The sequence below is a fragment of the Drosophila ananassae genome, chromosome 3L, assembly GCF_017639315.1.
Source record: "Drosophila ananassae strain 14024-0371.13 chromosome 3L, ASM1763931v2, whole genome shotgun sequence".
NCBI lineage: Eukaryota > Metazoa > Arthropoda > Insecta > Diptera > Drosophilidae > Drosophila > Drosophila ananassae.
The window spans coordinates 3,988,729-4,011,365 of record NC_057929.1 but is presented as its reverse complement, the minus strand read 5'-3'; the positions used below and the strand labels follow the sequence as shown (position 1 = coordinate 4,011,365).

The 22,637-nt window shown below is 45.6% G+C and overlaps 6 protein-coding genes across 6 annotated transcripts; 1 reads left to right on the top strand and 5 right to left on the bottom strand.

Moving 5' to 3' along the window:
- Window positions 1–7,912: 7,912 nt before the first annotated feature.
- LOC6495056 lies at window positions 7,913–10,099 on the top strand. The gene is made up of 2 exons (XM_001959124.4): window positions 7,913–8,585; window positions 8,652–10,099. Exons 1-2 carry the CDS (start codon window positions 8,531–8,533, stop codon window positions 9,875–9,877), a joined length of 1,281 nt encoding a protein of 426 aa, XP_001959160.1. The 5' UTR covers window positions 7,913–8,530; the 3' UTR covers window positions 9,878–10,099.
- A 392-nt stretch (window positions 10,100–10,491) lies between these two features.
- On the bottom strand, window positions 10,492–11,133 carry LOC6495592. Its single transcript, XM_001959123.4, has 2 exons — window positions 11,114–11,133; window positions 10,492–11,034 (listed from the first exon to the last, which is right to left on the bottom strand). Exon 2 carries the CDS (start codon window positions 10,937–10,939, stop codon window positions 10,658–10,660), a length of 282 nt encoding a protein of 93 aa, XP_001959159.3. The 5' UTR covers window positions 10,940–11,034; window positions 11,114–11,133; the 3' UTR covers window positions 10,492–10,657.
- Window positions 11,134–12,207: 1,074 nt separating this feature from the next.
- On the bottom strand, window positions 12,208–13,137 carry LOC26514105 (extensin). Its single transcript, XM_014908493.1, has one exon. The coding sequence runs from the start codon at window positions 13,135–13,137 to the stop codon at window positions 12,208–12,210; it is 930 nt and encodes a 309-aa protein (XP_014763979.1).
- Window positions 13,138–13,341: 204 nt separating this feature from the next.
- LOC123257207 (flocculation protein FLO11) lies at window positions 13,342–14,702 on the bottom strand. Its single transcript, XM_044715298.1, has one exon. The coding sequence runs from the start codon at window positions 14,700–14,702 to the stop codon at window positions 13,545–13,547; it is 1,158 nt and encodes a 385-aa protein (XP_044571233.1). The 3' UTR covers window positions 13,342–13,544.
- A 344-nt stretch (window positions 14,703–15,046) lies between these two features.
- Window positions 15,047–20,995, bottom strand: LOC116654787 (mucin-2). The gene is made up of 2 exons (XM_044715465.1): window positions 19,352–20,995; window positions 15,047–19,066 (listed from the first exon to the last, which is right to left on the bottom strand). The coding sequence occupies exons 1-2, from the start codon at window positions 20,956–20,958 to the stop codon at window positions 15,103–15,105; spliced, it is 5,571 nt and encodes a 1,856-aa protein (XP_044571400.1). The 5' UTR covers window positions 20,959–20,995; the 3' UTR covers window positions 15,047–15,102.
- Window positions 20,996–21,347: 352 nt separating this feature from the next.
- Window positions 21,348–22,474, bottom strand: LOC6495590 (cell wall protein DAN4). The gene has a single exon (XM_001959121.3). The coding sequence runs from the start codon at window positions 22,322–22,324 to the stop codon at window positions 21,368–21,370; it is 957 nt and encodes a 318-aa protein (XP_001959157.2). The 5' UTR covers window positions 22,325–22,474; the 3' UTR covers window positions 21,348–21,367.
- Between the last annotated feature and the right edge of the window lie 163 nt (window positions 22,475–22,637).

Genomic DNA, 22,637 nt, shown 5'->3' with positions numbered 1-22,637 from the left:
ACTCCTCCTTCCAATCCGCCTAACGACCTTTTGGGGCAGGGCCAGAAATCAATAATCAACCGGACAGCAAACATGGGACTATTTAATTAATTGTGGCCCTAATAAATGGGCTTCTAAACGCTGCCAGTGGCCAGCACCCAGTGGAAGTGGCAGTTGAATGTGCATGTGCAGCAGCAGGCGGCAAGTGCCAAAAACTTCCGTCTCTCCCACTTTTGGGTTGCGGCGGGAAACATCTTAAATCTAACAGCTACGAAGCCAACTTCCCTCATCCGTTGGGCATAAATAACAACAAAAGTCGTTGGCACTACGGCTCCTCTGGCTCCCCCCTTCCGTCTGCCAGCGGCAATTGGGCAAAACGCATACGCCGCGTATGCCCAAAACTTTGCAGCAGCTGCCACTAAATATTAAACATAAATATGGTTGTACGAACAGAGGGCTATATCTTTCGGGGCACATACATCTGCATATGGCTGGTGTTGGCGGAAGAGGGCGCCCAGGACACCAGCAGGACCCTGAGATACTTCCGCCGGGTAGCAGGAACTGTGGTGGCAAACTCGGGGCCTAAGTTGGTAACCACTTGGCGTTTGCCGAGCGAGGGTAGCGACAAGGCTACCAGTACTCTCATATAGATTGTATTAGCTTTTAAAATATACAATTTCCAGGAAGAATTATTCAATTATTTTTTCAAAATACTAATAAGATAAAAAATATACAGAAGATAACTGTAGAAGAAGAGCAACTCTTCTCTCTACCCATTTTAATGTGCATATTATTTTGTTTATCTGTTTTCGGGGCTGGACCGCAACGTATGCTGATGTGAAAAATATTACATCCGCCACTTCTTTTGGAATTTTTCATGCCTTAACCACTGTGGTTATCCCCAGCATTTCCCAGAAAACACCACCTTCGCCCTCGACTGCTCATGATTCGAGGAAATGGGTACTGCAGTCAAGCGGATGCCTTATTTGATTAAAACTCCCGAAATTCAAGAGGCTCCTCCTAAGTATCCGCAGTACATGCGGTTGTAGACCTCGCTGCTCCAGCCACTGCCCGGACTCTGGAGCAACCTGCCCGTCGTAATTATAACTGTTCGGCAGTGTCCATTTGGTGTGCTGGTTTTGGGAATGTCTGCAGCTGGAGCGTAATACCTCAGAGTGCGGCTAGACAGCATAAATCTGGCCAATTGCTGGGTGTGCAGGGGCACTGCTCCATTGTACTGGCTGCTCCTCAATCCTTTCGCTTGGCAAGTGGGTATGCTTGGCCGGTTGTTTGCTCTGCCAAATGCCAAAATGGTCCTTCACCAGCTGTTCCATGTGGAAAGCAAATATTGCAGTTGGCAATGGAAAACTTGACTCGAATGCATGTCAGATAGCTGGGGAACTGCTGGGGAAACTCATTGGATCTGAATTATTTCATCAGTTGGGAAAAGCAAATAATACTCCCATGGATAATACTCCCAAAAACACCTCCTCGATTGTATTTAATCAACCAATTACAAAGTAATGTTCATATTGGAGTAGCAATTTGCTATGGAAGCTGGGCTGTATCTATTAGTTCAGTGCTCTGATTATTTTTGGCGGGGAAATCGTTTTGCGCATCCGATTGAATCAAATGTTTGTGGATTATCTATTTAGATTTGGAAATTCATCAAATTGGCAGGCACTCGTCGGCCGTCCGTATAATTTGCGGCTCCCTCTGCGGCTTTACAGACACGTCCGTAATGCATGGCCGACCACTTTGCGGCAGCCAATTAAATATGCAAGTTTTTGCAAATTGCAATAACACCCACGCACCCATCCGCCCCATAAAAACTCACGCACATCGAATATATTCATGCTGACAATGTTCCGCACACTAAATTGCTAATTGACATGTAAACGCATCGATTGCCCATCAGCAACACTAGCAAATTGATAAAAACACCAGCAGCAACACTTGCCGCCATAGCGACAACGGCGAACAAACAATAACAATGAAACATAGATATCGAAAATTGAAAATTCGATTGTTGTGCAAATTGATTTCAAATGTCACATAAACGTCAAAGTTTTGCGCTCCAAGGATGCTGCGCCACATCCCTCTGCATCCTCCATAACTGTGTCTGTATCTGTATCGCAGCCATCCACTTCCTACCTCGTCAAACTGGGTAGTGGCCAGTGGCCACACACTAACAAGGATCTGACTTTTGGTTATAGTTAGATAAATGGTTGCCCGGGTGCGAGCTCCGCCATGAATTTAGGTGAGCACCAATCAATAATCACGTTCGCTCTGGGTCTCCGCTCCGGCGGAGGCAACATGGCAACATGAAAAATGGCGGATACCAAATGTCGGAGGAAGCGGAGGAATCGTCCTTCCGGGATAGGGCGGCCATAGGGGACGGCAGAAGCCATTGGCCATATGACTTTGATTTACTTGGCCCAGTATCGACAGTTTGACACAAATCACAGCTGAGAGGCATTTTAAAATCCAGTTCACGATGGAAGCGAAAGTTTTTTGCGATTCTCTGGCTTTTCTGGCAGGTCGAGAGCCACAAAACCACATCTAGGTGATACTTTTTTTTAAAGCTAGAAAATAGACTACAACTGACGAGAATATAAGGTATATAGAGCTATAAAGGGGACACGAATAGGACACTACACTACTCAAGGAAAAAATCTTTAAAAATATTGTTACAAATCGAGAGAATTTTGTTTTCAAAATTATATTGTTTCTAAAAATAGTACAATTTCTTTAAATATATTTTTTAATCCCACATGGAAAATGAGCATATTGGCATTACTGATTTTCATAACTCTTACCTTGGTGACTGAACAAACTTTGAAAGAACCACCGGCCATCAGAGCTTTCAATCATAACAAACGGAACGGCCGTAGTCCGGCAAGTCAATACTAACGCGCTGGCCCCTTACCTGGCAGGAATAACAAAAATCCGAAGCCGAAACTTCCGTGCCCGCCCGGAGTCAATGTCGCATGGCGCACTTAATCGTTATTAACGCCAAGTTTTTGGGCACACGTGTGTGAAAAAAATCATAATAAATCTGGGTGAATATATGTACACCGAGGCCCCCGTAAGGGAAACGAGACTTAAAGCAACCCCAGTGGAGGAGCGGAATTGTAGATGAGCGGAATCACGTGCCGCAGATTTTCCGTCGCAATGACAGAATCCGGAGCTGGCTTTTGTTTTCCCAACCGATCCGGGAGTCAGGAATGTGGGTGCGAAGGCGGAGACTGAGACGGCTAAGCAACAGCAATTGGCTTTCATTAGCCGAACTAGATGCTGACGGGATTTGTCAGACATTTGTCAAGTTCGGGGCATATCAAACTTTTGGCAGCATATCAGCTTTCCATTGTTTGAATTTTCAACGGTACGGCGTATCCTGGCCAAATTCGCTATAAATCTACGGACCACGTAGACACACGTTTGCAGGTGGGATTTGTCCATATGTGTGGGTGTGTGTGTGTGCTCTTGAATGGCGAATTCGAGTGAAAGGACCAACGGACAGGCCTATCCAAGACAGTGGAAGAATTTGCCATAAAAATATGGTAAATATATATAGACAGAATTTAATATTTAATAATATTAAAAGCAACAAAAAACCAATTAGTAATAATTTCAGAGACCTAAAGTTTTGACTTCTAATGCCATCCATTCCACTGTGCTTGGTTTGCGGTTGACTTTAGTTGGCCTCCGTGTCATTATGCAAGTGTGTGAGTATGCGAGGACCTACATATGTGAGTCCTGGCTAGCGTGTGTGTGTGTGAGTCGTGGCGACAACTTCATCACTCAATGGACGCGGTCGCAGCTTGCGCTGACAGTTACAAATTATGATTGATTGGCTACAAATTCACCCAATCTGCCCAGATCAGCACTCCTTGGATCGCCATCGGGATGGCTGCCATAAATACGCATTAGAATTAAGTTGCATAAATTTCATATGGAAATCTGTTAGAATTTATCGCAAGCGTTTTAAATAAATTTCGAGCGTCACTTCATAAATAACATTGCCGGGCATTATTTTGCCCCGGGACGAGAGACTATTAAAATTTAATGCTCGAACAGAGCATTTATTGAAACGAGAACTTACTTCGCTCCGCCCCCAAAATATGGAAAGTTCCGCACCGAGCCTTCATAAATCATTTGGCCAGCTTCAGCTTCAATACAGGACCAGACAGGACAACAGTTCGGCCAGCCAGGAAGGCGATGCCTCAGCTGGGAACCGCCAAAAAGCAAGATGAAAATAAAAACAAGGAAGAAAAAAGTCGGAAATATCGAATATTTAGATACACTTGAGTGTTTTAAATAAAATTATACTATTAATCAAAAAAGATCTCCAATCTTTATACATTTAATATGAAAAGTTAAATTTTTATGATTGATTTGAAAGGACCTTCTTTTCTAAATACCCTCTAAATTTTTTGCGAAAAATTATGTTCCATTTCACGCTTGCTTGCTTAGATAATTGCCAATGTTGCCGGATGGGGGACTGGGAGTTTCAATACAGGACCTTCTCGTTTTTCTCGACTTGCCAGTGGCTTACGGAATTTGCAATGCTATAAATCAACATCAAATAGTTGACTACCCGGACTAGGACTTCTTCAGGACACTCCCCTGACTTTCTCCTTGGCAATTCCCAATCGGGTAAATCGCATTACAGAGCTTTCCGCTGATGATAATTCTCAATAATTAAAATCATTTAAGTTTAAGAAATCCTTTTAGCTGACTTAACTGGCCCCGGGGCACAAATTGACTCTGTTCCGTTCCGTTCGCTGTTAATAAATCATAAACCGGCATGGTGCTGGTGCTGGAAATGGAGATGGCCTTGCTTTGCGTTGTTCCGACGCCCCAAAACTGATTGCAAAAGTTAAATGAACTTAAAGTTTCTCAGTTTTTTCGTGTTCTTTGTGTTTTAAGCGGCTTAGCTCGGCCCGAAACTTGCTCGGCTTTGCATATTGATGCGGCATTAGGTGGCAAAAGTTGCGGCAATGTTGTAGCAACAAGTTCGGGGACGCAACTATGGATTGCTGTGGCAGGACGATAAACTGTATAAGCTGTATAAACTGTATCGCGCATACGCACTGTAGACGCCTTGGGGCAGGCTGCACATTGACATTCAGCCGGCGTTCGCCACAGATTCCAGATACCAGTTTCGTTGGCATGAGGCAAGATTGGGAATAGAGATAGAGATAAGACATTGCCGATTGAGTGGGTGGCGGATGATCTGGATTCCGGATACGGAATGGGATTTTTATGCCAGCCATAAAGTTGCCGCCTGCATTTCGGTTTCGTTTTGTTTGGCCATTAGCCTTTGTTTTGTTTGATTACGCCAAGATCTGGGCCACTGTGACTACTGCTATTGCTATATATTTGTGACACTGCTCTGTTTACTCGCCATTGTTGTTGCACTAAATCAAAGTGTCGTTTGTTTGCGGCATGCAAAGGCCATGCCACCCAGAAAATCAAACACGATCCGGCGGGGTTGGAGTTTATTGGCACTCGGATTCCGATTGCGATTCAGTCTGGGATTTTATGGCCTCATTTTGGCTTTTGCATAGCAATTAGCCCGGCCCGATTCAATTCGCCAGCTTCTGCAGAGATAGAGCCCGTTTTTTGTTCTGGTTGCTTAAAGTGCGGAAATTGAGGAGGAAAAATAATCACTTCCCAAATAAACAGGATGCAAATGAGAAAAATAAATCATGTTTTCCGTGTTTCGAATAACGGCTGCCCTAACACTTTCCCATGGAAATATTAAAAAGCTTTTAGTTTATAGGCTTTATTGGGTCCAGATTTTATGATTTTACATTTATACAGCTAGTCTGCATATACAAAGCCCTTAATGATCTATAAAAGAAATCTGTGTCACTGGTCTTTCTTCATTTTAATAGATTATTCTCCAGTCTAGCTATACCCGTTTAGGTAACCCTCAATCCCAATTGCCCTCGGGACCAGACAAGTGTCCTCAGACAGTTGAAATACCTTATCAGAGGATATGTATATCCAGCGAGGAATACAAATATCAAATAAACGACAGCGCACTGAACCGCGAGAGCTGCAAAATGTGCAAAAGTACACAAAGAAAATTGCAATAACAATTTGGCGCAGACAGAGCTGACAAAAAAAAAAATACAAAAAATAAACCGAAAATAAAATAGAAATATTTAACAAAAAACAGTTGAATTTTTGGGTAGATTTTGTTGTTGCTGCTGTTGTTGGGTGCTCCTGGGTGCACGGCATTTGCATAGAAAAATTCAAATTAAGCGAAAATGTGCAAAATGCTGTGAATCGTTCTCTGTCAGTCTGCCTCGCCGCCTTGCCGCCTGCCACTGCCCCACTCCGGGCTGTATCTATTCGCCGCCCACCACCCACTCGCCACCTATTGGGCTGGTGGATGCAACAAATGAATGGTCAAATAAAAAAGGACAAAGGATTGGCAAGTTGGGAAATGAGCAGCTAAAGCAAAGCCAGGAGAGGCAAAAAAAAAATCCCTGGCAAGGACTCGGCGTGGAAGATATCTGAAGATAAAGAGTGCAATCGAGTGCTTTAAGTGCTCCTCTAATGACAAAGCAAATTGTGTGTATTTTCTGGCACAACAGCCCTCGGCAAGCAAGTTCGTTGTGCCGGAATTGGAAAAGTTGTACAGTTTGCAGCGATTTCTTTGCCGTATTCTCAATTGAATTAATCAAGGGAAAAGCCTGCTTGTAGGCCAACCGCAGGTGCAAGCAGTGCAGATTTTGTACTTGTTCCCTTTTTTGCAAGGACTCTCTTCTTGGCAGGTCTTACTCCGAACGGCTAATTGTTGTTGCTGTTTGCACTGCTTAATTAAGACGTCTCCTCCACCTGACTTCTCCTGCTTTCTCCATATCCTCTTAGCAGGCCTTTCTCTGTTTTTATTTGCATAGGCACCTCGCCCACTGCCACTGCCACACCCACTCTGCAATCCCGGGTCCTGGGCATTTCAACGTCAGAGATTGTCGACGTCTTTTCAAAACCCATGACTTCAATGGTGAATGAAAAGTGCCACTCCAATCCGCCCGAGGAGGCTATTGTAGTTGCTCCTTTCACACTTTCGACTTTTCCGAACGAAACAATTTGTTTTCGAGCTTATCCTTTTACGTGCTGGCCCCGTTCAATCGCATTAAATCATCAGTCCTTTATTATTTCGCAGATATTCACATTATATTAACAGTCTCTTCACATCCATGTAGGTCACCCAGCTGGCAAAAAGCTATTTAACGAAAACACTTGAAATAAATAAGGAATTTTACAAAAATTAAAACAATGTTTATTTGAAATTCAATCTATTAGTTGTCTAGAGCTTTTGACTGCCAGAACTACTACTTAGAATACTTTTCCCTTTTTTCGATTCCCAATTCTTTTCAGTGCCTCTCCGATGGAGCTGCCTAACGAATCCTTTCTTTCCTTTTCCATCCTTCGCGCAGCCAAGTTGTTTCACATGCCGCCACAATTGCCTTCATCCGACTTCACTGTCTGTCATCTGGCTTTTTTCACATTTCCTCGCCGCCTGCAGGTTCATCCTGCGCTTTCCGGCCCTCTTGCATTATGGCTTCTGCGATTCTGCGGCTTGCATTGTTCGAATGTTAATTCCTCTGCCTGGAGTCCACTCAAAGTTTGCGGTTCGAGGAACTAAATGTCAACAGTTTTCATAAATCTGCCAGGGGTGGTGAACATCATCAGATCAGCCAGCCAGCCATCCAGCCAGCCAGCCATGTCCCCTCCTCTGCTATAATCCTGATTGTCCCGTCTCGAAGTTAACTTAAGTGCTCCAAGTGGAAACTGACAGTCGCTCCTTTTCTTGCCGACTTGCTGGTCTAGCTTGTTTGTTCGCTGTTTGTTTGCCAGTTTGGCCAGTGACTTCTGTTGAACTGTTCCTGACGTGTCCTTAAAGATAAATAATTTTGACGAATGGTTTTTTCCAAATGAAATTTGTAATTCTTGGGAAGAATTTTAAGTTCTTTGTACTACAGAGTGTTTTCTATAAATATTGAGCTGTTTGAAAACGAATTAAGACTTGTGTTGTTCCATTCTGTGGAATTTCTTGTCAATTACTTTCCATTAGCAAGCCATTGTAATGCTAAGCAGAACTTTCAACTTTCGCTGCTGTTGGCCAAATGTCCGAAAACACATATTGGCCAAGGCTCGGCTAAGGTGGCAACACAATAATATTTTATGACACGGCATTAACATGGCCATTGACAGCTCAGAAACTGAACCATTGTGTCTCGGCAAATGCCAAAAGTGCCGTTGCCCGGAATCAATTCCAGAAACCAGTTCTCATAAACAGTAGTCCCTTGTCCCAGAAATGCCTCCAGCCCGTCTCCGGTATTCCCCTAATGATGGCCAACTTCAAGGGGGCACACTGTGTTTTCACATTCCTAGAACATTGCCGAATATGAATCGTCAATGCAAATTAGTTGCGGCCTGACCCAAATTGGATGGCCATAAAATTGGTCGAGAGTTCCAAAATCGGTTTAGTCGTAGCCAGGGCCAACGCCTAAAATATGTATTAGCCAGCATGAGGCTGTCACTTCTGCTTTTGGTAATCCAGTCTTGGGCCCTTGTGGCCATAGGTAAGTCCCCAGAACAGTGTTAAGTGAAAGTACAGTGAGTGCTCACCATTGACGATCTTTTAACAGCCACTCCAGCCAAGCATTGGCGCCGCGCTCCCGCCCAGGGGGTATTCAATGTGGATGTCTATGCCTACAACAAGCCCCGGATGAACCTGGTGCGCCGCCAGGCCGTGGCCAGTCGATCGGTGGATCCCCCGCCCATGGGCCACCTGCTGCAGCAGATCTCCCAGCACAGCCGGCGATCCGATGACCAGAGGTCCCACTACAGAAACCTGGACAGCGATGTGGGCCAAATGCGAGGCCAAACAATCGAAGACCCGGCCATAAACATGCAATTAATGCCACTGCAAGTGAACTCCAGCCAGCACGCACAGGACAAGAGCCATTTGTACTCGAACGAGTTCCATGTGCAAAATATTGGGGCCAAGAAGATAGTGCAATTGAATACCCTCAGCTCGGAGCATGACCGTAAACCAGTCGGAGAAGAAGTTATGGCCGAGAAGCAGGAACAACAGCAGCAACTAGAGGAGCAGCCGCTGAAGGTGAAGCTGTCATTGCCCGAACTGCCAGAGCAGCAGGAGCTGGTGGAGCTGCCGGAGAACAATGTGGCTGCAGGGGCAGAAACTGAGCAGGACACAATCAAAAAACCAGATACCACCCCCTTGACAATCCCCGGAGCGGAAACCCCGACAAGTGTGAAGAAAACCATGGCCCCGAGTGGGACAATTATCGATATGGCATCGACAGGAATGCAGGAGCTTGTCAGCCAGTCGACAGGGCAGAATGCCGATGACACGAACACAAAGGCCTCGAACGGTAAAAAAAGGCCACAAGAAGCCAAAGTCCGGCCAGGACGACCGAAAACCAGGCGAAAGCAAACGCCAACTGGAACGAGGACTTCTAATGAAACTGATACAAAGATGACAGCGAGTCAACCATCGAACACTGCAGCCACTCCATCTCCTGTTCTAAGCCCCATCCTGAAACCGAGTCCTGGTCCAGGGATTGCCAGGGAACCGATGAAGGAATTGGAAGCACAATCGCCGGAAATCAGCACGCATCGTCCTTTAGCCACGAAGGGCAAAAGCAAGAGCAAGGGTAAGGGCAAGAATAAGCGACGTCAGGACGCATCCCAAAGACGTCCTGTCAGCGGGGCTATGGGGGAGGAAATTGAAACTACGACAAATTGGTGGCAGATACTGCCGTATGCGGAAATTAGAAAATTTTTGAATACGATTTATGATACCATCGCCGACGATGTTGACGACGAACGTGCCACGGATGATGTGTGAAATCGTTGGGGTTGCGGGATTCCGGATTTAGTGTTTATAGAGGGTCTGGCCGGACGTCGAATTGAATTTCCGCCGGGGCCCCAACATTGTGTACTGATCAAATAGCCAGTAAGTCGGGGATGTGATTCGATTGTCACAATAATTTGCAATAAAACGAAATACACTAAGATTAATGAAGCTCCCCACTGGGGCCCGACTTTTTCTGGTCAGGATTGGGTTGGAGTGACAGCCCTTTACAATTTTATTTATCAGTTCATTTATAATACAGAGTCTCACACTTAACCCTTATATACAAAATCACTTTCAAATGAAGTCAAATGTTTGCCTTTATTAATCATCACAATCATAATATTGGAATCATCAAAGACAGCCAAGACGACTTAAATGCCCGATGATCAAAAACAATAACTCGGCTGGGGCACTTAAAAAGCCATCTATTAATTTTTGAATAAACAAATAGAGAACGCGAGAACCCTGTCAGCTTACTTCGCGCCAAATAAAATCTTATAGACAGCTTAATGGGCATTAAACCCGTGGCGTCGCAGGTTAAAGTTGAAAGTGGTCGGACGGCTTCCATTTGTGCCCCAAACAGGTCACGCCTGGCTGCCAGACAGTTGGCCAGGTAAGCTCTGAATCAAGCCCACGTTAATGAGCTGAGAATTTTGTTTTCGGGCCGTGACTCAGCCGAAAGAAGACCCTGGCAGCTGATTGATTGGGCTTGCCGAAAGATATCTAAATTAATAATAAGGGAAGCTTTAATTTTTGTTATTAATTACATTTTTATTGAAAGACCAGCAAGGCGAATCTCCGTTTTGGAAAGTAATTAAAGGCGGTCCGACGGCGCAGCTTCCTCCTCCTTCTCCGTTCCGGCTTTGGTTTTACTTCGGCCACAATATATATCTTCGATCCGCTGTCCTGGGGGCTCAGTTCGAAGACTTCTGGAGCAGGCGTCGAGAGTGCTTGGGTGGCGGCTTGGGCAGCTGCTGCCTGCGGGAGGGGAACGCTGAATGCATGGCCCTCGTACAAGTGTATCTGCCAGTCACAGAGGTCAGGGGTCACCATGCACTTGACAGTGGTATTATCCGATATAAGTTTCGCTTGGGTCAGGTTCAGCTTTGCCAATTCCTGCAGAGCAGTCCCGTCGATTGCACCAGCATCTGCCGCACAAATGGATAGTAATAATAGCCACAAAGAGGCTTCAAATGGTCGGACGGAGCGCATTTCAATTTCACCTACCACCTGATGGGGCCAAGATTCGACTGGTGGCTCACAGCCACTATTATTTGATAGTGGAGTGGGGCAACTGAAACCAGTTTGCATGAATAGATCGCTGAAAGTGCTGTCATGTCAAAAGAATTATGATTCACATTCCGATGTCTTGTAAAATGAATAGCACGGATGCCGTCTGATTCTGAATCAATGTTCAGAATTATAGTAAAATAAAGTACATAGTTCTTGATTGCTTTGTAAGTAGGGTTCTTTATTCAGCTAGTCTTGGAAGTGTTCGGCCCAAAGCGGGATAATTCTTTGATTTCTCCCTTGGAATTGGGGATTTTTTGGGGAGGTACAAAGGTTGGGATTATAAAAGCAAAAGCCAAGGTGGTAGTAATAGTCCCTTCCATCGTTGTGCCTTGACATTTCTTGGCAAATAGGCAGGGCAGGGTATATATCACAGAGAGTGGGTTCTCCAGGAACTTCTGGCTCTGTAGGATTCATAGGAGGAGATGTTTCTTGGCATAGAGGAAGCTCTGGATAAATGTCGCAAAGATTGGGCTCGGGAACTTCTGGCTCCGTGGGTGGCGATGTTTCTTGGCACAGAGGGAGGTGAGGATAAATATCACAAAGTGTCGGTTCCTCGGGATTTTGTGGCTCTGTAGGTTTGGTTGGTGGTGTTGGCTCTACTGTGGGTCGAGGTGTCCGTGTCGGTCTTCTGGTAGTTGTGGTTGTACTTCTTATAAACTTTGAAAATATGTTTCCCACATTCCAAACAGGTATTTTGATTTCTATTTCATGTCCATAGGAGCTCGAAATAAGCAAAGTCGTCAAAAAAACGAAGAACGAAAACGAAAGCTTGGTGATCAGCATCATCCTCCCTGACTTTTGCGAAACTAATGCTCTCTCTTCATTATCACCTCTTTATACTCCCATGCCTATCTGAATGAAATCGAAATTCGCGAAATCAACAAAAGATAAAACCCTCCATAAACCAGGTGGATTAATAGATTCTAGAAATAGATCCATTGTGACTAATCGAAGCAGCAAATATTTATTGATGAATAAAATAGAGCCATGAAGTGATCATCAAATAAATTATTAGAGAACTATTATGGCTAAGTATGTCCACCTGTCTTTAGGCGAAACCCAGCTTGGTCCGAGGAATGTGGCGATTTCCCTTCCACAGGTGATATTAAAAGTAATGGTTTCCCATTTGCATCTGTTAATCGCACGAATTGAGCTTCTTCGGGTCTCATGCATAAACGGGGGTAGTAGAAACAAAGAGACGTCATGGAGTGCGGCATGGTATCAACCGAGAGCTTCTGATCTGTCTGCAACACGGGGCTTGGTTTTGGGGCTTTGATAGTATTTTTCTTCACATTAGTCCATTTGGATCCCCGGCATTCGGGAAGATATTGATAAATTGCGCAGAGATCACGTGCAGGCGGAGTTGTGGTGGTTTCCGGAGACTCCTCGGTGGTGGGCGCCTCTGTGGTTGGGGATTCAGTAGTGGCCTCGGTGGTCACTACACTTGCTACTGTTGTAGTTTCGGTATTAGCAGCCGTAGTTGTTGCCACAGTTGTTGTAGCCAAGGTTGTTGTAGCCTCAGTTATTGTAGTCTCCGTTGCAGGCTCAGTAGTAACTGGTACAGTTGTCGTCTCGGTTGGAGTCTCCATAGTAGTAGGTTTTGTAGGTGGTTCAGTTGTTGGTTGACAAGGTGGCTCAGTTGAAGGTTCAGCGGGTGGCTTAGTTGGCCATGGGTATCCATACGGAGCGTAATAATAGTAAGGTGGCCAATACATAGACTCGTAGGGATAATAATATTCGTAGGATTGTGGCCAATATTGTTCCTTATGAGGGCGTCCCTTTTTCCTCTGATGACTTGGCTGTCCGTGCATGAAATCGGTTATATCCGATATTATTCCGTGCACATCCTTTACTGGAAATTTGACTTGAACTTGGCCTATAGTTGCCGTTGCCAGGTTCCAATTGGGTCCGGCTCCGGCGAGAAATATCCATAGAATCGCTTTATGTAGCAGCAACATGTTGCAAATAAAAGTATCACTGACTTGGAACGATTATAGACGCCTTTTTATATTCTACTCTCAGAGATTCTAAATGCATTTCAGTTTATAAATCACTAAAGTTAGTTCATTATCAAGAATCTTAACAACACAAGTTCGTTGATCTAATGTTTGTTTATCTTAAGTATATTTTAATTTATTGACTGCTTACAATAAGTTATCTAAAGATTAAATAAAGGTTATTATCGTACATAAATCTAAAAGAGAAAGCTTGCCAAATCGGCAATGTTTTGAATAAAAGTAATTCCGCTTGATAATAAAATAGTTTGAGCACAAATACTTAAAAATACCACAGAGGGGACTTAAATGTTCCTCTTCATATTCTAATCTAATCCATTACCTTTAAATATTATTAAATTAGAAATATATTAACCTCGTTGATTACTTTTTTTCTTGACTAATCGGTATACATATTTATTTCTGGGTGTCGTATTTCTTCGAAAAGGTCGGAATGTGGTAGGTCTCGGTAAGGAGGTTCTTGGCCGTTTGGAAGTTGTTGTGAATGAGTGAGACATCGAAGAACCTCCGGGCATAATCAAAAGCATTGGCTTTCCGAATCCATCGGTCAGACGCACATACTGCGCCTCCTCGGGCCGAGCACAAAGGCGTGGGTAGTTGTGGCACAACGAGGTCATGGATTGAGGCGAGGATTGCACTGTTAGTTGTTGTTCTGGCTGAAGGCTTCCAGTGTCGGTTTCCAATCCTTCAAGACTTAGGACTGTGGGAATATTCAACGAATTGAACATCTGGTTTTTATGCAAAAACAGAGTATTTCTAATCATTTTTGAAGATACTGATATTACTCCAGTTGTTGATGGTTCTCCAGTTGTTGAAGATCCTCCAGTTGTTGATGACCCTCCAGTTGTGGACGATCCTCCAGTTGTGGACGATCCCCCAGTTGTGGACGATCCTCCAGTTGTGGAACTGGGTACGATGGTTGAATTCGTTGAAGATTCTGTAGTCGTTGGTACAATGGTTGTTGAAGTGGGTGCCTCTGTGGAGGACGATATTGGAGCTTCACTAGAGACAACTGGCGATGCAGTTGTGGTGGTTCTTGCAGTGGTGGAGGTCCTTCGTGTGGTCGTAGTCCTTCTTGTTGTCCGCCGGGTGGTGGTGGTTTTTCTTGTCGGCTTCCGGGTCGGCCTAGGTTTTGGTCGGTTTGGCCGATTTGGTCGCAGAGGCCTTAGTGGCCGTGGAGGTCGGGGAACCGGCATTGGAATAGGTATCGGCAAAGGCAAAGGTTCCAGTGGAACGGCCTCACCACCAGAATAAGATCCTTGCTTTTTATTTAAATATTTTTTCAAAACGGCGTTGTAATAACTATCCCAAGCTGAATTAATGGCAGCATTATCCTGTGATACTTGGGGCACTTGTGTGGTACTCGCTGCACCAAAAGCGTTGGATATTCGCGAGTAAAGATCATTCACATCCCATAATGGGCCATTCAACCGAAGTGCCTCCTCTGTATTCTCACCCCATATTTGGACTACTATCGTAAGTAGAAGGAACTCACGGATCAAAAGCATTGCCAGGCTTTGAGTTTATTTAGTAAATGATTTAGCTTAGACTAAGCCCACTGCCGCGCCGAAGATGGTTTTTATAGACACCTCTGCATATAATAAACACTCTGATGATGCCCGGAGGCCAGTGCCGGCAAAATAGCCTTACAGTTAATACGTCTTTCTATTTAATAAGTAAAGAATTGACGATTTTTTTATGTCTTTCAAACATTAAAATAATCAAAAACATTTATAATTTCGGTCAAAATGCAAAATTTGGCATCTATTCTTCTTGAATAAGCTTCTTAATTGATCAGTTCTTTAAAAAAAATCTTTTCTATATAATATTAATGTTAAATCCCTTGTTAAAGAATGGTTTGTAATAATTATTTATTGGCATAAATTCGAATCAGGTTAAAGGTAAAAATTAACTTTGTTGGTCAGCAATCCGTTTTATAGCTCGCCAAAGAGTCGGTGGGTGAATGGGTTCAGCCGATCTCCCTTGGACTGGTGATATCAACAATAGAGGCTTTCCATTTCCATCAGTGGCCTGTACAAATTGGGCTTTTTCCGGTTTCATGCAGAGTCGCGGATAGAAGAAACAGAGTGACGTCACAGATTGAGGCACCGAAATTATTGACAGCTGATGACCTGGCTTAAACTGAAAAGATGCTGCATCCTCTTGCTTCTCAGAGCTATCATTAGTATCTATTTTTTTCGCGGACTGGCAACTTGGTAGATTTGGAAAGGAAGAGCACAGTGAATCTTCAGTGGAAGCTTCAGCATCTGTTTCTGCGCTCACCGATCTTGTCGGTAAAGCAGTCGACGTTGTCGTAGCTTCTGTTGATGATGAACTAGTTGTTGGCAGGGCAGTCGATGTTGTCGAATCGTCTGCCGTTGAAGAAGTAGTCGCAGGAACAGCAGTGGATGTCGATGTTGCATCTGTTGCCGATGAACTCGTTTCAGGAACTGCATTGGACGTGGATATTGCCTCTGTAGTCGTCGAACTCGTTGTAGAGACTGCAGTAGACGTAGATACTGCCTCAGTTGTCGATGAACTCGTTGTGGGGGCTACAGTGGTGGTAGATGTTGCCTCAGTTGTCGATGAACTCGTAGTGGGGGCTACAGTGGTGGTAGATGTTGCCTCAGTTGTCGATGAACTCGATGTGGGGACTGCAGTGGACGTAGATGTTGCCTCTGTAGTCGTCGAACTTGTTGTAGAAACTGCAGTAGACGTGGATATTTCCTCAGTTGTCGATGAACTCGTTGTGGGGGCTACAGTGGTGGTAGATGTTGCCTCAGTTGTCGATGAACTCGATGTGGGGGCTACAGTGGTGGTAGATGTTGCCTCAGATGTAGATGAACTCGTTGTTGGCACAGCAGTGGACGTGGATGTTGCCTCTATAGTCGTCGAACTCGTTGTAGAGACTGCAGTAGACGTGGATACTGCCTCAGTTGTCGATGAACTCATTGTGGGGGCTACAGTGGTGGTAGATGTTGCCTCAGTTGTCGATGAACTCGTTGTGGGGGCTACAGTGGTGGTAGATGTTGCCTCAGTTGTCGATGAACTCGATGTGGGGACTGCAGTGGACGTAGATGTTGCCTCTGTAGTCGTCGAACTTGTTGTAGAAACTGCAGTAGACGTGGATATTTCCTCAGTTGTCGATGAACTCGTTGTAGAGACTGCAGTAGACGTGGATATTTCCTCAGTTGTCGATGAACTGGTTGTGGGGGCTACAGTGGTGGTAGATGTTGCCTCAGATGTCGATGAACTCGATGTGGGGACTGCAGTGGACGTAGATGTTGCCTCTGTAGTCGTCGAACTCGTTGTGGAGACTGCAGTAGACGTGCATATTTCCTCAGTTGTCGATGAACTGGTTGTGGGGGCTACAGTGGTGGTAGATGTTGCCTCAGATGTCGATGAACTCGATGTGGGGACTGTAGTGGACGTAGATGTTGCCTCTGTAGTCGTCGAACTCGTTGTAGAGACTGCAGTAGACGTGGATATTTCCTCAGTTGTCGATGAACTGGTTGTGGGGGCTACAGTGGTAGTGGATATTTCCTCAGTTGTCGATGAACTCGTTGTGGGGGCTACAGTGGTGGTAGATGTTGCCTCAGTTGTCGATGAACTCGATGTGGGGGCTACAGTGGTGGTAGATGTTGCCTCAGATGTAGATGAACTCATTGTTGGCACAACAGTGGACGTGGATGTTGCCTCTGTAGTCGTCGAACTCGTTGTAGAGACTGCAGTAGACGTGGATATTTCCTCAGTTGTCGATGAACTGGTTGTGGGTGATACAGTGGTGGTAGATGTTGCCTCAGTTGGCGATGAACTCGATGTGGGGACCGCAGTGGACGTGGATGTAGCCTCAGTTGTAGATGAACTCGTTGTTGGCACAGCAGTGGACGTGGATGTTGCCTCTGTAGTCGTCGAACTCGTTGTAGAGACTGCAGTAGACGTGGATATTTCCTCAGTTGTCGATGAACTGGTTGTGGGGGCTACAGTGGTAGTGGATATTTCCTCAGTTGTCGATGAACTGGTTGTGGGGGCTACAGTGGTGGTAGATGTTGCCTCAGATGTCGATGAACTCGATGTGGGGACTGCAGTGGACGTAGATGTTGCCTCTGTAGTCGTCGAACTCGTTGTGGAGACTGCAGTAGACGTGGATATTTCCTCAGTTGTCGATGAACTGGTTGTGGGGGCTACAGTGGTAGTGGATGTTGCCTCAGTTGTCGATGAACTCGTTGTGGGGGCTACAGTGGTGGTAGATGTTGCCTCAGTTGTCGCTGAACTCGTTGTGGGGGCTACTGTGGTGGTAGATGTTGCCTCAGTTGTCGATGAACTCGATGTGGGGACCGCAGTGGACGTGGATGTAGCCTCTGTAGTCGTCGAACTTGTTGTGGGAACAGCAGTTGACGTGGATATTGTCTCAGTTGTCGAAGAACTTGAAGTTGGGATTGCAGTAGATGTTGTTGGTGCCTGTGTGGTTGTTGTAGTCGACGTAGGAATCGCTGTAGAAGTTGTTGGGGCTTCCGTTGTTGACGTGGGGATAGCAGTAGAAGTTGTGGCGGAAGCTGTTGTGGAAGAACTAGAAGTCGGAATAGCTGTGGAAGTTGTGGGCGCTTCTGTGGATGATGTTGGGATTGCAGTAGAGGTTGTTGGTGCCTGTGTGGTTGTTGTGGTCGACGTAGGAATCGCTGTAGAAGTTGTTGGGGCTTCCGTAGTTGACGTGGGGATAGCAGTAGAAGTTGTTGGGGAATCAGTTGTGGAAGAACTTGAAGTCGGAATAGCTGTGGAAGTTGTGGGCGCATCTGTGGTTGAAGTTGGAATAGCGGTAGATGTTGATGTTGCCTGAGTGGTTGTTGTAGACGACGTAGGAATCGCTGTAGAAGTTGTTGGGGCTTGCGTAGTTGACGTGGGGATAGCAGTAGAAGTTGTGGCGGAAGCTGTTGTGGAAGAACTAGAAGTCGGAATAGCTGTGGACGTTGTGGGCGCTTCTGTGGTTGAAGTTGGAATAGCGGTAGATGTTGATGTTGCCTGAGTGGTTGTTGTAGACGACGTAGGAATCGCTGTAGAAGTTGTTGGGGCTTGCGTAGTTGACGTGGGGATAGCAGTAGAAGTTGTGGCGGAATCTGTTGTGGAAGAACTATAAGTCGGAATAGCTGTGGACGTTGTGGGCGCATCTGTGGTTGAAGTTGGAATAGCGGTAGATGTAGTTGTTGCCTGAGTGGTTGTTGTAGACGACGTAGGAATCGCTGTAGAAGTTGTTGGGGCTTCCGTAGTTGACGTGGGGATAGCAGTAGAAGTTGTGGCGGAATCTGTTGTGGAAGAACTAGAAGTCGGAATAGCTGTGGACGTTGTGGGCGCTTCTGTGGTTGAAGTTGGAATAGCGGTAGATGTTGATGTTGCCTGAGTGGTTGTTGTGGTCGATGTAGGAATCGCTGTAGAAGTTGTTGGGGCTTGCGTAGTTGACGTGGGGATAGCAGTAGAAGTTGTGGCGGAATCTGTTGTGGAAGAACTAGAAGTCGGAATAGCTGTGGACGTTGTGGGCGCTTCTGTGGATGATGTTGGGATTTCAGTAGAGGTTGTTGGTGCCTGTGTGGTTGTTGTGGTCGATGTAGGAATCGCTGTAGAAGTTGTTGGGGCTTCCGTAGTTGACGTGGGGATAGCAGTAGAAGTTGTTGGGGAATCAGTTGTGGAAGAACTTGAAGTCGGAATAGCTGTGGAAGTTGTGGGCGCTTCTGTGGATGATGTTGGGATTGCAGTAGAGGTTGTTGGTGCCTGTGTGGTTGTTGTGGTCGATGTAGGAATCGCTGTAGAAGTTGTTGGGGCTTCCGTAGTTGACGTGGGGATAGCAGTAGAAGTTGTGGCGGAATCTGTTGTGGAAGAACTAGAAGTCGGAATAGATGTGGACGTTGTGGGCGCTTCTGTGGATGATGTTGGGATTGCAGTAGAGGTTGTTGGTGCCTGTGTGGTTGTTGTGGTCGATGTAGGAATCGCTGTAGAAGTTGTTGGTGCTTCCGTAGTTGACGTGGGGATAGCAGTAGAAGTTGTGGCGGAATCTGTTGGGGAAGAACTAGAAGTCGGAATAGCTGTGGACGTTGTGGGCGCTTCTGTGGTTGAAGTTGGAATAGCGGTAGATGTTGTTGTTGCCTGAGTGGTGGTTGTAGTCGACGTAGGAATCGCTGTAGAAGTTGTTGGGGCTTCCGTAGTTGACGTAGGGATAGCAGTAGAAGTTGTTGGGGAATCGGTTGTGGAAGAACTTGAAGTCGGAATAGCTGTGGAAGTTGTTGGCGCTTCTGTGGATGATGTTGGGATTGCAGTAGAGGTTGTTGGTGCCTGTGTGGTTGTTGTGGTCGATGTAGGAATCGCTGTAGAAGTTGTTGGGGCTTCCGTAGTTGACGTGGGGATAGCAGTAGAAGTTGTGGCGGAATCTGTTGGGGAAGAACTAGAAGTCGGAATAGCTGTGGACGTTGTGGGCGCTTCTGTGGTTGAAGTTGGAATAGCGGTAGATGTTGTTGTTGCCTGAGTGGTGGTTGTAGTCGACGTAGGAATCGCTGTAGAAGTTGTTGGGGCTTCCGTAGTTGACGTAGGGATAGCAGTAGAAGTTGTTGGGGAATCGGTTGTGGAAGAACTTGAAGTCGGAATAGCTGTGGAAGTTGTTGGCGCTTCTGTGGATGATGTTGGGATTGCAGTAGAGGTTGTTGGTGCCTGTGTGGTTGTTGTGGTCGATGTAGGAATCGCTGTAGAAGTTGTTGGTGCTTCCGTAGTTGACGTAGGGATAGCAGTAGAAGTTGTTGGCGAATCTGTTGTGGAAGAACTAGGAGTCGGAATAGCTGTGGAAGTTGTAGGCGCTTCTGTGGATGATGTTGGGATTTCAGTAGATGTTGTTGGTGCCTGTGTGGTTGTTGTAGTGGTCGCAGGAATCGCTGTAGAAGTTGTTGGTGCTTCCGTAGTTGACGTAGGGATAGCAGTAGAAGTTGTTGCGGAATCTGTTGTGGAAGAACTTGAAGTCGGAATTGCTGTGGAAGTTGTGGGCGCTTCTGTGGTTGATGTTGGGATTGCAGTAGATGTTGTTGTTGCCTGTGTGGTTGTTGTAGTGGAAGTGGGAATCGCTGTGGAAGTTGTTGGTGCTGCCGTTGTTGACGAAGTCGTTGTTGATGTTTGACACAACGGTAAATTGGGAAACAGTACGCAAATAGAACTCTGAGTAGATGTTGATTCCGTTGTCGGATTCTGTGTGGTTGGCGCTATCGTGGTTGAGGATGTTGAAGTAGGTATAGCTGTGGAAGTCGATGGTGGCTGTGTAGTTGTCGATGTCGTAGTTGGAAGAGCGGTTGATGTAGTTGGTACTCCAGTAGAAGTGGGAAGAGCAGTGGATGTGGTTGGTGTTTGAGTCGATGTTGTGAGAGGCACAGTCGTTGTTGATATTGCTGGAGCCTGAGTCGTAGTTTGAAAGTCATTAGGTGAAATCTGTCCAAAATACCCATATGGGCCGTAAGGTCCGTAGGGCCCATAAGGATCATATAATGCTGGATTCTGATAGGCGTTCAACAGGTAGTTGTAGTATGTGTTCAGATATCTGTTATAATTGTTTTCTTTTTCCTTGTTGTTGTTGGTAGTTTGTGGTCTTTGCGCATTAGTATTATCATTATATGTTGGAACGCCAACAACACGGGTTAGGAAATTTGTAGGGTCCCACACTGGTATCTTAACTTGTACAGATTGTCCATAAGCTTGACATGCCAGCAAGAATACCAAGCTGACCGTAGACAGTAGCATTTCTAAAGAGAAATGCGCAAGGCTCCGGCTAACGTATAACTGAAATGTCTGCGGCTATTCTTCGGAGTTTTATACAGATGAGTAAAGCTGTAAAATTAAGTCAGAAGACAACGCAAACAATAGCTTAGCTAGTTTATTCTAGGCAAACAAATTAAAACAGTCTATAGATTTAATTAATTTTTGGTTCGAACACGGGGAACAATTCTAACTTGGCCGATGTTCTATTCATAGTAGCAGATGCTAATGTGAAATGCTTTAACGCTTGGAGAAGTTACCCGTCGAACTCTCCTTAAATCATAGTTTAAGGTAGTAGTAGTGCCAAGAAAAGAATTTGAAATAAAGTTTTGTGTTGAATTTATTGAATATCTGATTTTATTGTTGTGCTACAATGTTTTTTTAGACTCGCAAGCTACTTCTTTCCCTCGTATGCAAAGTAGGGAGAAGGCTGGCCCCTGCGATAGATACTACTGTAGGGTAAATAGACGGGATGAAGCTCGCCCTCTGAAGATGCCGAGGCTGCGCTATGGACATAAATTGGGTTGGAGTTGATGCGGTGAAGCTCGTAAGGATTGACCAGCGGGCGGTGCACAATGTGGTAGGGAACTGGGGTGGTGTAATGCAGTCGTTGCGCAACTGCAGTGGAAGTAGTATCCGTGTTGGCTGGTGCCACGGCAGTGGAAGTACTGTCTGTGTCCGTAGGCGCAACTGCTGTAGACGTTGTTGGTGCTGCCGTTGTTGACGATGTCGTTGTTGTTGTGGTTGTCGAGGTGGTCGTCGTTGACGGAGCAACGGCAGTCGATGTGGTGTCCGTGTTTGCAGGTGCCACTGCCGTTGATGTGGTTGGAGTCGCTGCTGTTGTCGAGTCTGTTGCTACTGCGGTGGAAGTGGAATCCGTATTTGCAGGTGCCACGGCAGTCGAAGTCGTCGGAGATCCTGTCGATGTAGGGATCGCCGTTGATGTGGTTGGCGATCCGGTTGAAGTCGGAATGGCGGTGGAAGTGGTGGGAGTTGCAGCGGTGGTCGTTTCAACATTGGGTGCTGCTGTGCTGGAGCCTGCAGCACTATTCGGGCCCAAACCTCCGTAAGGTCCGAATGCCCCGTAAAGTCCGTAAGGTCCGTAAGGTCCGTAAAGTGAGTATAGGTATGCATTTATGAAATCGTCGTAGTCTTGTTGTGCCTGGTTATTATTAGAATTGCTGTTGTTGTTGATATTGTTGTTGTTGTTATTGGAAGGGGTTGATCCTCCACCTAATCCCAAAGCTGACAAAAAGGTAGAAGCTCCCGGGGGCAGGGGTAAAACAACTTGAAATTGGCACAGGGTCTGGCCTGCCAGCAAGAGAAGCAATCCGACGGTTTTAAAAAGCATCTCGAAAGCGAATTCTACGATGCTCCGGTTAGTTTAGAACTAAAGCGGTACCAACGAACCCCGAACAGTTTTATACACTCTGACGGCTGTCATAAAGTAGACTGTGTCCCAAGACCACAAAAGACTGGCAAGGGCTTTATGATCCAAATTAGAACTGTGCTCGTGGCCGATCCGTTTCGAAGATTTGAATTTTTATAGGTTCGTCGAGTGAAATCCCAGAATTAATCTGAATGCTTTCATCGCATAAACTTTCAAGTCTAATGACCTGTCATAATGTGTGTGTTTTATTTAACAGAATGCTTTTACAAATGAT